Raw genomic sequence first — 15,802 nt, 5'->3', positions numbered from 1 at the left:
AGATAAAACCAATTGTTTGTTATTCCCATGCCCGAACGCCTGAATCACGCCGCCACGCGATAAGCCACTGACGACAATTGCTATAATTCATTCATTTATGTTATTTTCAAGTCATATTCGTAGAACGGGATAATATGTCCTAGGACGGAAAAAAAATTATGAGTATGTACTATGTAGCTAGTTAGTGACAAGCAAAATCCGTACTAATATTATATATGCGAAACTGTGTCTGTCTGTCTCTCTGTTATCTCTTCACGTTCAATCCGCTGAACCGATTTTGCTAATGAAATGAAAATCGGTATCTCTATATAGAGATACTTTGGGTCCAGGGATTAAATAAACCATGCCATGCCATTTATAATATTATGCAGAAAGCGAGCTGATAATAATGAGATTTAGTTCATTCAATTTTATCCTTGAGTCAGACTACTTGTTTAGGAGCTACGATATGGCTACGATGCTGCCAGAGTAAATAGATGCTACTGACATACAGAGCCATCCAAAGTAATTATAGTACTTACATCCCTTTTTGTACCGAGGCCCGAGGGCTAAAGAAAGCTAAACATTATATTTTTGTTAATGAACAAACAAATATTTTAACTTTTTGCAATTACTATCAAGATGAATTATTCGTAATCCATCTAAAATCCGGCTACAACCACACAGACCTAAGGATTATATAAAAAGAAAACAAAAGTAAATCCTATGAAAGATGAAACAAAAGCGTAGGATGTGGATAGAAACCCGAGCCGGCCCTTAACGTGCTCTTTGTTAGTGAAAGTGTTGTGTTACATACAGTTGACGACCACGTCTGTATATAGACACGGTATGGCTGACTGTCTGCTGACACCTGTAAACAACTGTAAGAGGTGAACACTGAACAATCACCTTCTGTATGATTCATTGATTACGTAACTTTAACTTTGACATAGGCTCCAAATATTTTCCTTCTAACTCTTCTTAAATTAAAGTAATCGTTAAATATCTCTAAGGTGCAAACTTGTTGTCATCATGTAGATTGTAGGGGAATGTTAGAATAAATTATTAACGAAGTATTAGATTCGCTAACGGGAATGGTTAGTTATCTCGGGCTATCGGCTAAAATATACAGGTTATTCGGCCGTCAGAATGAACAACTTTTTCTATAAGAACAATGCTGGGAACTCAAAATAAAATGACGTCTTCATACCCATACAAAATGGCCGGATCGGCAATTTTGGGTATGACGGCGGATTTTTTGGAGTTCCCAGGGGCTCGTTTGATGGTTTTAGGGATAACAGTGTTCACCCGAACAACCTGTACATTAAATCTAGAAGGCAGAGCAACATTCAGGCTGGATTCATCTAGTCTCTACATCGGAGTAGGTATACCTAATCTCTCTCACTGTTACTTCGGAGTAATAGTTAAATTCGCATTATAGTATAGTCACAGAATAGATAATAGTACAGTATAATCTAAGTTAGTAGTTAGTAGTCACCTGATGGAAAGCATCAGAAGAACTGCAGGTGTGTTGCCTGCCTTTTAAGAGGGAATAGGGTAAGAGCCGGCCCATTCGTGTCAAAGCATGGCTCTCCCACGAATAAAACATCATAATCACGACTAAATAATCATGACTTCTTTAAATACGAAGTCTTAAAATCCTCATTTCTGTTTGAAAATTCTTCCCTTATCGATATCCATTACCTACAATAACAAACTAAATTAATAAAAGATAAGCAACTAGTTCGGCTTCTAACAAGATTTCTCTGAAGCGTTCTGTTTGATAAACATCGACCCATTCACAGTCACAGACGCGTAGGAGCTACTTAGTACTTATCTAGTAATCTGTTATCTGTGGGATACTTCGTGGAAACACTTTGTTCTGATTAGTGTTAATTGCATTCATCTAACCATATTTGCAACAGACGCAACAATTGCAATAATTGTTGTGTATATAATATGTTATTGCTTTTATTTCCTTATTGCACAAATTGATAGATAGTGCTATGTACAGAGTGATTATTGTGTTAGTGATACAAAGTCTCGAAAAGAAATTATTTTCGTTCTGTCCTAATATTTTGATATTTTATTTTGGACTAGATGCCGCCCGCAACTCCGTTGCTCCAAAATTCGTTTATCGCGGCGGAACCGTACATTTTTTTAAATTTCTCCATACCAAATTTCAGTAAAATCTGTTTAGTGGGTTAAGCGTGAAGCGTGAATTTCCAAAAGGCCTTCGACAAAGTGGATCACGAGTTGCTACTCGACAAAATTGCATACAATGGTATACGAGGGGATTTGTTGAGATGGTTCCGCTCTTCTATCACCAACCGCGTACAAAGGGTCGTAGTTAATGGACATCATTCAGAGTTCTCCCATGTTACCTCAGGCGTACCACAGGGATCTATTCTAGGTCCCTTGCTCTTCATACTATTCATCAATGACATCGGCAACTGCTTTAAGAACTCCAAATTTCTTCTATACGCGGATGATCTAAAAGTCTATAGAGGAATTAAGAGACCACACGATTGTGTTTTCCTACAGGAGGATCTTGACAGATTGTCAGCATATTGTTTAGCTAGAAAATTGAAATTAAGCATCCCCAAATGTAATTATATTACTTTCACTAAAAATAAAATGGTCATTAGATTTACCTATTCACTCTGCAATAAGCCTCTAAAGAACGTGGACAGTGTCAGAGATCTCGGTATTCTGCTTGATACAAAACTCTGTCTCAACACCCATCAGATGTTTGGATTTATAATGAGAGCTACCAATGACTTTAAACATTCCTCCTCATACTTATGCCTATACAAGACACTGGTACGTTCTCGGCTGGAGTATGCAGTGCCTATCTGGAATCCATATTATAATAAGTACATAGATGTAATTGAGAATGTCCAATTTAAGTTCCTTCGGGCCATGCATTACAGATGTCACAAATCATATCTACTTTACTCCCAACTGCTCAGTAAATACGGACTCCTGACACTCAGTGATAGACGTAAGCAGTTAGAAGGCATGATTTTGTATAACATTATACATAATAAGTACGACTGTCTGGACCTCAATAATGTTATATGCTACGCGGACCCCAGAACTGTCCATAGAAGACAGGTGCACGTATTGGACTGTGAGAAGCGACATTAAAGCTATCGTTTACTTTGACTTTTTGGAGTTTCATTCTGCAAAGTCTCAAAACGGAATTAATTTCCGCCCTATACATCTTTTTGCACCTAATATATGTTGAATTTAAACGGATTACAATATAATAAATAAATAAAAAATAAAATAAAATGCCTTTTATTTCTTGCTATGATACAAATGTGATAGAATAGAGCTAATGTTTAAAAGTTTACAAACAGTGGTAATAAATAATAATGACTATAAAATATCTAAACTACTTTTAATTTACTTACTTAGTACAATATACAAAGACATAATTATTAATTATCCCGAAATAGAGTGATGTTTAATTATAAGTTGGGGCATGTGACATGTCAGTCGAGCGAGTTAGGCGGGCGGCGGGCGACGGCACATTAATGCAAACTTAATTGAACTTATTTTTGTCTTCTGTTTGTTTTTGGGAACACATTTTAATACACAAAAGGCCCATTATAATTTATATTTTATAACATCAATCGTCAGAAAATGTAAAGCTATATTTGACTTAGCAGTGAGCACGTTATGTCACAACGATAAAGTTAATATACCTAGCGGAATAGAGCAACAATCTCGAGCTGTCAAACGTAACCGAAATTGGTTTCATCTGTGTGTAAAAATATGTGTACGTATACACTTACACAAGCATGATTGATCATAATTTCTATGAGATTAAATTGTCAACGTGCGGCACGTGCCGACTGGACGTCAAAAAAAGAGCGCTGCTGTCATGTGTCACACCCACACGTCTCTTTTTACCACGCAGTGTTACTGATAGTCACATCTCTCTTGCTCAGGCCTTTGTTTCTCCATTCCGCTAGGTATATTAACTTTATGGTCAAAATTCGCTTATCGCGCAGAAACCGTACATTTTTACAGGATAAAAAGTATCTTATATCCTTTTCCGGAACCTGGGACTCAAAGTATCATACCAAATTTCAGCTAAATCGGTTCGAGGTGAAGAGGCAACAGGCCGACGGACAGACGGCCACACTTTCCCATTATTAATATTAGTATCTATACATTATTTCAATCTCTAACATAAACAGGAAACCTCGTCATTTAAACGGTAAACTTAAATATAAACAGAACCGGGAACTAGCCGATCAACAAGGTAAACAGCATGTACAATTGTACAGTGTACCTCGTACGCGATCAGTAGAACCAAGTTCAAAGCTACTTTAGTTAGTAGTTTGAAACTTTACTACTACTACTTCAAGCCTAACCGCAGATGCGGGGAATTCGGAAGTTTCGATGATTGAACATAATAATTTAGTAATTAGGTATATATATACTAGCTTTTGCCCGCGGCTTCGCTCGCGTTGAATTCGAAAATCGTCTACAATACGAATATTCTTGCAAATCTCTTTTAGAAGCATGATGTTTTTCCAAGATCAAAAGTAGCCTATGTTACTCTCCATTATTTCAACTAAGTCGATGCCAAAAATCAAGTCAATTGGTTGCTTCGTTAGGCTGCGAAGAAAGGACAAACAAACAAATACACTTTCGCATTTATAATATTAGTATGGATAATTGTTTCCCGCGACTTCGTAGGCGTTAGCATAGTATAATAACGGAAATGGATAATTCTCTCCTTTTATGGTCCCTTACTCAAATGGTAAAAAACGGAACCCGATTACAAAGATATAATAATATCAGCCTGGCCGCCTTACTTTGATGAAGAGAAGTAAAACTCAACACTAACGACGCAACACCATTTTGCTTAGCAACATTATCAGGAGGGGCGGGGGGCGAGGGTTTGGGGGGGGGGCAAGTAAGGGCAGGGGCAAAGCCTTAGATTAATTTCACTTTCGGATCAGTAGTTTTCGTATGATGCTGGAACAAACATACAGACAGACAGACAAAAAACTAACCATAGTTTTGGCTTCTATAGCGATGTAGTAACAGTCCTCGCTTATTATTTTTTGGATATCTTTAATGTACAGAATTGTCATTTCTACAGTTTTATTATATATATAGATAGATACTAAGAATACAATAATAAAAACTAGTAATAAACAAGATTAAAAATCGGCCAAATGCGAGTTGGTCCGTACCATTATGTAGCAAAAATTGTGTTTTTTTGTATGGGAGCCCCCTTTAATCATTTATTTCATTTCAATTATTATTAATTATTATTAAAGTATAAATACAATTACATATTTTGTGAACATTTCGGGTGCCTACTTGTTATCATCAAAAAATAGCAAAAAGATCACGTTTATTGTTGCCCCCCCCTTAAATATTTTATTTAAGTATTTTGTTTGTAGTGTTTGTTGTTATACGGCAACAAAAATACATAATCTGTGGAAATTTCAACTCTCTAGCTATTACCGTTCGTGACTTACAGCCTGGAGACAGACAGACCAGACGGACAGACATCGAAGCCTTAGTAATAGGGTCCCGCTTTACTCTTTGGGTACGGAACCATAAAAATTGAAGAACCAAAACACTAAAATCCTAAATCTCATACGTTAATGGCGCGCACGGAGTCGCGGGGAACATATTTTAGCTTTTAATTACAAACTTTTAAAAATAAAAATTATGCTGTGAAATTATTAATACGACTCTATTTTTGGTCATTATACAAAAGAATCACGTGGGATACACCAAGACGTGGATATTTGGCTGCTGAGCTCTTCGTCACATACGCCACTTCTGACATTTGACCTTTAATAATAATAGTATATCTGATATGCAAGGTGTATATTTAAAGACATTTCAAGGTTGTTTATTACTTAAATGCACAAAATGATAATTTTCTAAATGTTTTTTGCACTCGTGAACACTATAAACTAGAAAACAATATTCTGGTCTTCAGAAGACCAGAAGAAGGGATGGTCTAAACTTTATAAAGTATGAAGATATCCATTACAAAAGCATAGAGGAATTACATATATATAAAATTACATGACTAATTCGACTCGTAGAATTATATAGAACAAACTTTGGAGCCTCCGACAAAACTTCTCGCACGTCTTCAAAGACAAGCAAAAAGCGTTCAATTATTTCAATTGATTTCGATAACTTAGCAGTTTTTGGAATGCTCCAATAAATAATCCCCGCTGCGCTCGTCTGTCGGAGCTGGCCCATATGAGACAATTCGCTTTGTAGTCGGTGTGATCTATGAGCTTATCAATAACGGTCATGAGCCATGCGGGCGTGGGCGTGGGCGGCGGACAATGTCCACTCTTGCGATGTGACTCATGAGTCATGAGCTTCGTTAGACCCTTCCGTTCTTTTAACTCAATTATAACAGTACTTCTGTGAAATTGAGGAAAATAAAACGAACATCATCCATTACGCCGGTTCTTCTAGCCGGGTTCACGAAGCGGTACCATTCGGAAAGTATTATAAAATAATAATCTATTCGGAAATAAAATAATTTAAATTAACATCTCTACTAACAAAGTAACAAACTTAAATAGGGTCATCTTGTGTCTTTAAGTCCAACTCTAATACTAACTTTACTCTTTAGATACCTACGTGGGAAGTGGATAGAAACTAGGAAGGTACTTTTAACTGACTTCCAAAAAGGAGGAGGTTATATGTTCGGCTGTGGAGTTTTTTTTTTAATTGTTCTCGACGATTTGAAGTTCATAGTTAGCAGCACATAATTCACCAAACACGCTAAAGAAGTTTAGCATGATACCATAGAGTAGTAAGTACTACATGTGATATATTATGATAAACTAGATGTTCCGCGCGGCTTTGCCCGCGTAATTTTTCCGCAAAAAAAGAAACCTAGGTCCTTTCACGTGCTCTACTCCTTATGTGTGCCAAATAAGTGAAATAACATAAAAATTGCTGGACAGTAGTCTCTTAAGATAATAAGCAATTTTAAATAATTTCCTCCGTTTTTTCCACATTTCTTCTATTTATTAGCTCCTATTAGTCAGCTTATAAATAGAGGAAAATGTGAGAAAAAGCGTGATAAAATATAGCCTATAGCCTTCCTCGATAAATGGGCTATCTAACACTGAAAGAATTTTTCAAATCGGACTAGTAGTTACTGAGATTAGCGTGTTCAAATAAGCCCTTTCTAATAATTTCCCCTGTTTTAACAATTACTTAATAATTTAAACAAACCGTGTAACTTAGGTCTACTTCATCATCATCAGCGGTACATAAAATCCACATTTTTTGATTTCATATTATTATTTTCCTGGTCTTAAAGCCTCCATTTATGCAAAAAAACGAAAATTAACAAACTGTTAGCTAAGCCGTTTCATCCACTTATGTCTTCAATTATGGTCATCTGTAAAAACGGGAAAATTCGGTTTCGTAGGAAACTTAACCAGGAGCCCGCACTGTGCGGTTAATAAAATCTATGCATTGTAAGTTGTGGCTTGTGACTCGTAAATAGTGAAAAAGCTTGTGTGAAAAATCTTCTAAGGGTGGGTTGCGCCCTTAGAAGATTTTGCTTTAAGTATAAGTAACTTTAACTTTAACCATAACAAAATGTCAAATGAACTGTCAAATCCAAGTAAAAGTCCATAATGGTCGCCATATTTGACTATAACCTTAACCTTAACTAACGCCTCTGGTACAACCTACCCTTAATAGTGAAAAAACTAAGAAAAAGTTACGCCATCTACTTTAAAATGAATCCAAAACGGCCAAATACCCGGAGCTGGAAAATTAACACGAGCAAACTCTTTGCCTCGACGTGCTATGTGATGTCCATTAAAATTATAATATAAACATACACATACTATTAAAATATGTTTACATGGTTGTGAGTTGTGACTTGTATTAGTTGTAGCTATTCTGTTTCGACCTACACAGAATACATAATTTGTAAAATTCATCTATTGATATATCTCTTGAATATCGAAAGTCATCCGGTCCGTGGTCGTATCTGGCACAAGTCCAGACCAGTTGATGGATTCACCAAATACTTTACTGTTTATTCTTTTCATGTTGTATAATTGATAATATTTTGCCCAAATTGTTTTAGGTTCTAAGTGCAATGTTTGGCTCTACTAACGTCCGAATATCATCGCCAGATGTTTCTGAGGTTTCCTTCCGTTTTGCGATGAGGGCCTAGGAAATGCTTCATTATAGATCTTTTGTTACGATTCGTTGAACCATAAGAAATTCAAGTTTTATCTAAAATCTTATCTTTAACCACCTATTCTCACGCCTATTCGCACCCACCATTCCTGAGCCGTATACGGTCAGCAAAGGTCATAAATTAAAATTAAATTGTATTAAAATGTGCCAAAATCATGCCAGCAGCTTGTGATCTGAGGAGAAAATTGTAGGACGGATCTTAGATGTATGTTCACAGGACGCTTGCGCAATGTGGGACTTTTTGTTTACGTCAAGACAGGTTTCGTGAACCAGTTCAGTCCTCATCTCCGCCAAAACACATCCGCTCATTACGAACTCCTGCATTAGTTTATGAGTCTTGATTTTATTCCAAACAAAGATTAAGCGCTTATTCCACTTGTCCTATTTAGGAAGTCCTAGCTAGGATCCTAAAAAATTTAGTCAAGTGGAATAACATTTAGAAAGCTAGGATCATAGCTAGGATCCTAAATCGGAAAAAATGTGGCTCCTGAATGACTAAATCAGTGTTGCCAGATGGTTTCAACCTTTTATCTGTAGTAGGAACTGCTAAATCTGTATTAAAGTCAATTTATATTATGTTATAAGATCTGGAATCCATTCGTAGGTAATTTCTTAAGTCTGCTGGTTCCAAGTAGTTCAGAAAGTTCATAATTCATAATTTTACGTGGAGCAAAAATTCTTTCAACCATCTTTTTCGCCTTTTATTTATTTTTATTTTCATTGATCCAACAGCTAAGCCTATGAGAAGACCAATTTTTACCGACTTCCAAAAAGGAGGAGGTTATACGTTCGGCTGTATGTATCTTTTTTTTTTGTATGTTCAACGATAACTCAGCCGTTTGTGATCCGATTGTCAAAATTCCTTTTGTGTTGTATAGGGTTTAACTCGAATTTGGTACCATGTTCACAAAAGTGGTGATCTGATGATGGGATCCTGGAGGAATCGAGGGGACTCCTTGAAATTTGTATGAAAACATAATATAGTTATTTTAATTTTTTCTGAAGCATTCGAGGCAAATGCTACCAAAAAATAAGATTTCGCACTACAGTCTTCATTACTTTGAAGTCGGTACCAGTCCCAAAAGCTTCAGATATTCTGACATTGACTGAACTCACGATAAAATTAGCTGGTACCGACTTCAAATAATGAAGACTGTAGTATGTACAGAAATAGTTGAGAATTAGACGAATTCTGAAAGAGGCACTATTATAGAGTAAGAGTTATTTAATACTTTTTAGTTCATATTATTATTGTTTTTACCTTGAAAGTCGGTTTTAATTTTTTGTTAAAAATAATAATTTGTTGCTTTGATACAACTGGAGCCATTAAGAAGACGTCTGACCAAAATGACAATTGATTTAGTCACTAAATTAGGACAAGTGGAATAAGAATCGAACTAATTAGTCTCGTCATTTATTTGAGGTCCATTCATCGGAATCGGTTCATGAATGTTCATGATGGTTATGTAGTAAAACTTGTAAATAAACAATTTACTTTTTTTTTTGTAGATAGATATATATAATATGAAATAGTAACATATAGACATGCATAAAAGAAGCGGGTTTACGACGGGGGATCGAAGAGGACCGTGAAAGCCTTCGATGATGAATATTTACCTAAGCACTTCGTTCAGGAGTCAGGACGCTTCAATCTCTTAAGTAAACGACTCCACGGCTGAATGTTTACTTTATGTTCTAACGGAATTGAAAAAGTGTGTTCCTTTATAATTTGTACTGAATAAATAGAGCGTGGGCCGAATAAGTTAACAAAATTATTATTATTCAAGTATTTTCATCTTAAAAAAGGTTTACCTAAGTTGTAAATACTTTTCTGAAGAAATAACGAAGATTAAGCTTTGATTAGCCCTGGATTAGCAGGCTGGAACCAGTAAGCTCCGGGTAAAACTTACTCGGGTATGTCATGTTTGATTCTATTAATTCTTTACTATAGAACATGTACTTTAACGTTACGTTCTTATTCGATTATTCTTAAATAAGTGACATGCGTCATCAAATAGACCCAAGAACACTTCTAGGTCTCTAGCTTTCCATTGACGAGTCACGGGATCATGACGGCATATTCGGAAGACATTCGAGTTATTTATAGTTTAATAACAGTTCGAAACGCGTAAATAGTAGAATTTATGCCAAAGTACGTGGGAACCATTTGGCACGAAAACCGTAAACCCTTTCTGCGTTTGATTCGAACCCAGAATTTGTGATCCAGTTTTGTTTATTGCGTTTATATCGGGAGGTCGTTAAATTGTTGATGTATCTTACGAGGGCGAAGCAGGTAGCCAGTAATAATCGTATTATTTCTAGATCACTGAAGCGATCGGACGTAACGCCTTCAACTCACGTTAATTTTTCGATCATTAAGTATAATAATTATTTAAAGTTAAAAATATATACCTTTCACCAAATACTCATAAGATGATAGATTCATAAATCGCTACTTATCTCTCTCTTGAGAAAGATAAACATGGTGCAATAATTTGATATTGACATGAACACCGGGTGCACACTGCACAGTGCACACATATTTCGCATAATGATTACGTGTGATTTGATGGTCTACGATATCTATAACATCTACTCTTCCAATAGTTTCTATTACGTTTAATTTATTTACGCCACAAAGTGAATTTCAGTTCCTTTGTGCTGAGAGTGCCGACTCAAGTTTTATCCATCTTCGAGGTGGAGGAGTTCTGACCCGCCGGTGTAGTTCACCGGAGGTTCCGGGGGAGGCTCCCGAACGAAGCGCGCATCACGTCGCCGAAAGAGATTTTACGTGATAAAGTGTAGTGTGATTGTGTGTGTGAATGTGTAAATAATATATATTATGATAAAATTGTTCGGCGTGCATCTGTTGTCTGATTGCCATAACACAAGTTTTTACTTAGCATGGGATTAGACGACGTGAAGTACGCTACCTAGCTTTTATACTATTGTATATTATTGTATGCTTATTAAAGAAATTGAATTTGAATTTTGTACATACCTATAAATAATTACAATTTTTACATAATTATTTAAAAAGTTGCCACTTGTAACCAGATACAATAAGGATAATATTTTCATATTGCTGTTTGTCAACAATATGAGTTTTAATTATCGTCTTTGTCTTTCCTTAAACATTAGGTAACAAAAGTTAATTTAAAGGTATTTGCAGAACGTTAAAATATTTTCTTAATCATCACAAATTACCAACAACAATGTTTTCATCATTAAAATATAATTTGGGGCTAAACCGGGTATAGAGCGAGCTCCTCATGGGACCGGGATTAGTTGCTGGGATTAGGTAAACAACATCTGTTTATTCTTAAAGGATTTGTTGATCCAGGTATTGTTTTGATACCGGCTTAAGAATCAGCTCCGGAGAATTTATTTTTGGTATTGTTTTAACTATGCAATACTTTTGATATAAGGAACAATTATTAATAGGTAACCTCATGGGCGCCGGCAGAAATAATTTCCAAGGGGTGCAGATTTTAGTTTTCTTTCTTTTTTTTTTTCTTTTTACATTTTACGACAACATGTGACTGTCTATTTACGTCAACATAATATATTTAGTGCCGAAACATTACGAACTATCTTTGGTAATAGGGTTACAGACGGCTTTTTATTTCAATAATTTCTGTTGATCCCGAGATTCTCAAGGGGTGCAAGTGCACCCCCTGGCACCCCCCCTGCCGGCGCCCATGGGTAACCTAATGTTGATGTTCCTAAATATGCAACGTCCGTCAACATTTTTTTAAATCTAGACAAGAAAGGACTTTATCGTAGAACGATAATGCCGTCCCAGTACGTAAACATTTTTGACAATATTTGTTTTGAGAGAAGTGCACTATCAAACGGTGACTTCGGTTATCTCGAAGATCTTTCGGAATGCGAGGAATTTCAAGGTAAATAAATATTGAAGGAGTACACACTAACAGACGCGATAGTCTAATGAACGATCAATTGGTGCGAAGCGAATTGTACTCCGACACCGCCTGACACAACTGGTTTTAATTCACGCCGGGACCTCGGTCAAGGTCTGCTATTTTCGCCGGCCGTTACATCATTACCTCTAATTACGTCTTATCGCCTATACGCCGACGGCCGAGTACGCCGATACCTCGCGTGCACTGCTGTGCATCGCTAGCCCGAGTTCAAAGTTCGGGGGAACGTCTCCGTCATTTAGTACTTCACTCACCGTGTCCTCTAGCGTCTGGAACTCGTTGAAGAGGCGGTTGTCGACGATCTTGTTGACGGAGGCGGTGAGGATGTCCACCTCCCGGCGGAGCTGCGCCAGCTGCGCCTCCCGCAGCACCGTCAGCACCAGCAGCCAAACCGCCAGCACGCCCAGCGACACCTTGATGAGGAGGTTCTTCCTCCAGCTCGCCGTCTTCTTGTACTGTCTCTCGAAGTCTCCGCCCACCAGATTCTTGGATAGGTCCTTCGCGTCCTTCACCTCGGCCGTGTACATGGTGGGGGTGGGGAGGAGCGCGCGGTTCTCGGCCATCACACGACAGACACTGCACTGATACCTCGTATCAAGGCATTATTTACTTCGCGCACGTGCACGGACCCGGAGCGACGCGGGCGCGCAGCGAGACTGGGCAAGGCCGAATGCCGTGCGCCGGCGCAGTGCGCAGTGCGCACGCGCACATCTGTATGCAGCGTAAGCTCCAAACGCAATTAATTAATGACATAATAGGTGCCGTGTAACGTGTTGTGTCGGTGCCGTGGTTCGACTCGTGTGATGATAAAAACTTTATCATCTACAAGGGCTTTTTTCTCAATCGTCTATTAAGTGACAAACGGCTTTTCCGTAAGATTCTCAGTTCGCTATCGCTCAGTTTAAAGTAAGCAGCATCAAAACTGATACTGATAAGGCTTTGGTTATTGATGGTGGTTAGGTGATTGTGAAACAGGCCCTTAAATTCGCATCGTATGATTTGGGTGCCTAGTTGTAAATATTGTGATGATACGCCACATGTGACTCGTGAGTGTTGCTGGGTCTGGCGACCCCACTAGCTGACAGCTAGTAGATTCGACACAGAACGATATCTTCTTAACATCCTGGAAACTCCACCCAGCTTGAGTGACCGCTCTCTGCCAAGCCAATGCCACAACATCTAAAGGCAAATTGCGCAGCATCATACCCGAAGAAATATCACGTAGTAGCCAGCAGATCCGAAAATGTCGCATCTGCTGGCTACTACTGGGACCACACACGCCCCTTCAAGACATCAAACATTATTAAATAGTGATAAATAATAATTAATAAGTATAATAGGTACATAATATTAATAATATTGTTTAATTTAAAAGGTCCAAGGCGTGATGAACTTACACGACCCCAATTATTGTAATAAAAAAAAGACAGACATCAAAGTCTTAGTAATAGCTCGGGACACAGCTTTTTTTCACGGAACCCTAAAAAGACCAAAAGTTACTTCTGCCTACGTTTATGATAACCGACACAACACAAGATTGTTGTTATTAATTAGCGCTTATATCACACGGCACCCCATCGAAGTTTTCCGAACTTGTTGCTACGCTCTCGTCTACCATGACAGTTCACATACAGACTGGATTCGATCAAGCACAACCAAGACCTGATCGTGGTCGTCTTAGGCCCCAAATTTTTTAAGCTAGTCATTATGATATCAATGAGAGCCACAGTCCTTAAATAGAAGTTTTCCAAATTCATCGCTGATACAACAAAATAAAGCTCTCATAGCTGTAAACTTCGGCCTAGCTGACCACATCGGTGATATACCTTCAGAGTTCAGACTTCAGAGCCTCTCTGTCACTCAAATACGCACAATTGTTATTAAGGGCGTGTTTAGTCTATACTAATATTGTTTGTTTGAACGCACTAATCTCAGGAACTACTAGTCCGATTTGAAAAATTCTTTCAATGTTAGATAGCCCATTTACCGAGAAAGGCTATAGGCTATATTTTATCACGCTAAGACTAATAGGAGCGAAGAAATAGAGGGAAATGTAGAAAAAAACGGGGGAAATTATTTGAAAGGGCTTATCTAACTACTGGTGCAATTTTTCTGTGATTTGGCACAGATAGGAAGAAGACCACGTGAAGGATCATAGGCTATTTTTGTGGACTTTTGTCCCGGAAAAATGTACCGTTACTGCACAATATACTTTTATGATTTGCGCGTAAACTATTCAATCTATTTTAATGAATTTGGTATGGATATACTTTGAGTCTCGGGAAAGGACAAGGAATACAATTTTTTTCCCGGAAAATGTATGGTTCCCGCACAATAAACTTTTATGATTCTCGCCTAAACTATTCAATCTATTTTGATGAAATTTGGCATGGAGATTGGAGATACTAATTTGAATTTGGGACAAGGAATATTTTTTGTCCCGGAAAAATGTGCGGTTCCCACACAATATACTTTTCTGATTTGCGCGTAAATGCACGCGTTCAAAGCGTCCACGCGGACGCAGTCCCGGGCAACAGCTAGTAATAAATAAAATCTGTTAAGTGTCGACGTATTAGGTATCTCCCGCACCGGTTTCGGTGACGGTGCAGTGACGGATGAGCCCTTAATCAAATTAAGCAATTGCCTAGGGCATCACGTCTGAGGGGGCACCAGAAGAGCAAAGGTTCAAAGACCGATTCTAGTTGAGATGCGGATAGGGGGGCCCACAGGCATGGATTGCTCAGGGCATCAAGCAGTCTTAATCCGTCACTGTGACGGTGGCCGGTGTCATTAAAACCAGGCCAACTGGCCTGGTACGCAGGAGTAATTTTTAAAGTGCCCAAGTGTGTGCGCAGTATATAAGAGCATCGCATATAATCCAGTGGGACGAACTACCGATAAACGCCTGGCGAGATATCAAGCGGACCGACTTTTTACATGCCCAACCGACGCATGGATCGTCTTACATGTCAGTCGTCAGATAATCAGGTGATCAGCATGGGCTGTCCCAACCAAACTTGAAAATAAGTAACAAAATGTTTTCAACGTGGGAAGCGAACCCACGACCTCTTTAGGGTTTAAGAGTTTACAGCTAAATCTAAGTAATATTGTTTGAGTCTTTTTTTAAAAGTATTAAAATAGATTTGGACTTATGTATGCTTTCGGGTAAAGAATTCCACAGACGAATAGCAGAGACGGTGAAGGAAGAGTCATAGAAGTTAGTGTTGTGGGAAGGGAAGGCAAGAGTTAATTTATTGGCTGAGCGAAGTGTGGGATGCTTGGGTCCAAGAAAGGTGAAGTTTTGTTTTAGGTAAGCAGGAGTTTTGGGATTAAATAGAATATAAAAAAGAAGATGAAAAATATGTGTATTCCGACGCAACTTAACAGGTAGCCACTTTAGCTCTGTCCGGTAGTTAAATATGTGATCGTATTTTCTCAGACCAAAGATGAATCGGAATTCGGATGCAAAGATTTTGCAGGCGTTCAAGGGAAGAAAGAAGATTAACTGCTCTGCCTGCCTAGCATACGCCAACGAGATATCTCACTCTCGAGATAATTAAAAACTATTCGTCTCATAATGTCAAAATCTCGACATTATCTCGACAAAACTTTATAAAAATGTGTTATTTCGATGATAGATC

At 37.9% G+C, this 15,802-nt stretch overlaps 1 protein-coding gene across 1 annotated transcript in view; it reads right to left on the bottom strand.

Annotated features, from left to right (window-relative positions):
• The window catches only part of LOC121730361, a 40,094-nt gene extending 27,241 nt beyond the window's left edge, over window positions 1-12,853 (bottom strand). The window contains exon 1 of the mRNA XM_042119373.1: window positions 12,416-12,853. Coding sequence (XP_041975307.1) covers window positions 12,416-12,724 — 309 coding nt within the window. The 5' untranslated portion in view covers window positions 12,725-12,853. The remainder of the gene's footprint in view (window positions 1-12,415) is intronic.
• Between the last annotated feature and the right edge of the window lie 2,949 nt (window positions 12,854-15,802).

This window comes from Aricia agestis, chromosome 9 (assembly GCF_905147365.1).
Source record: "Aricia agestis chromosome 9, ilAriAges1.1, whole genome shotgun sequence".
Taxonomy (NCBI): Eukaryota; Metazoa; Arthropoda; class Insecta; order Lepidoptera; family Lycaenidae; genus Aricia; species Aricia agestis.
The sequence above is the reverse complement of the archived record's forward strand: the minus strand, read 5'-3'. Positions and strand labels throughout refer to the sequence as shown.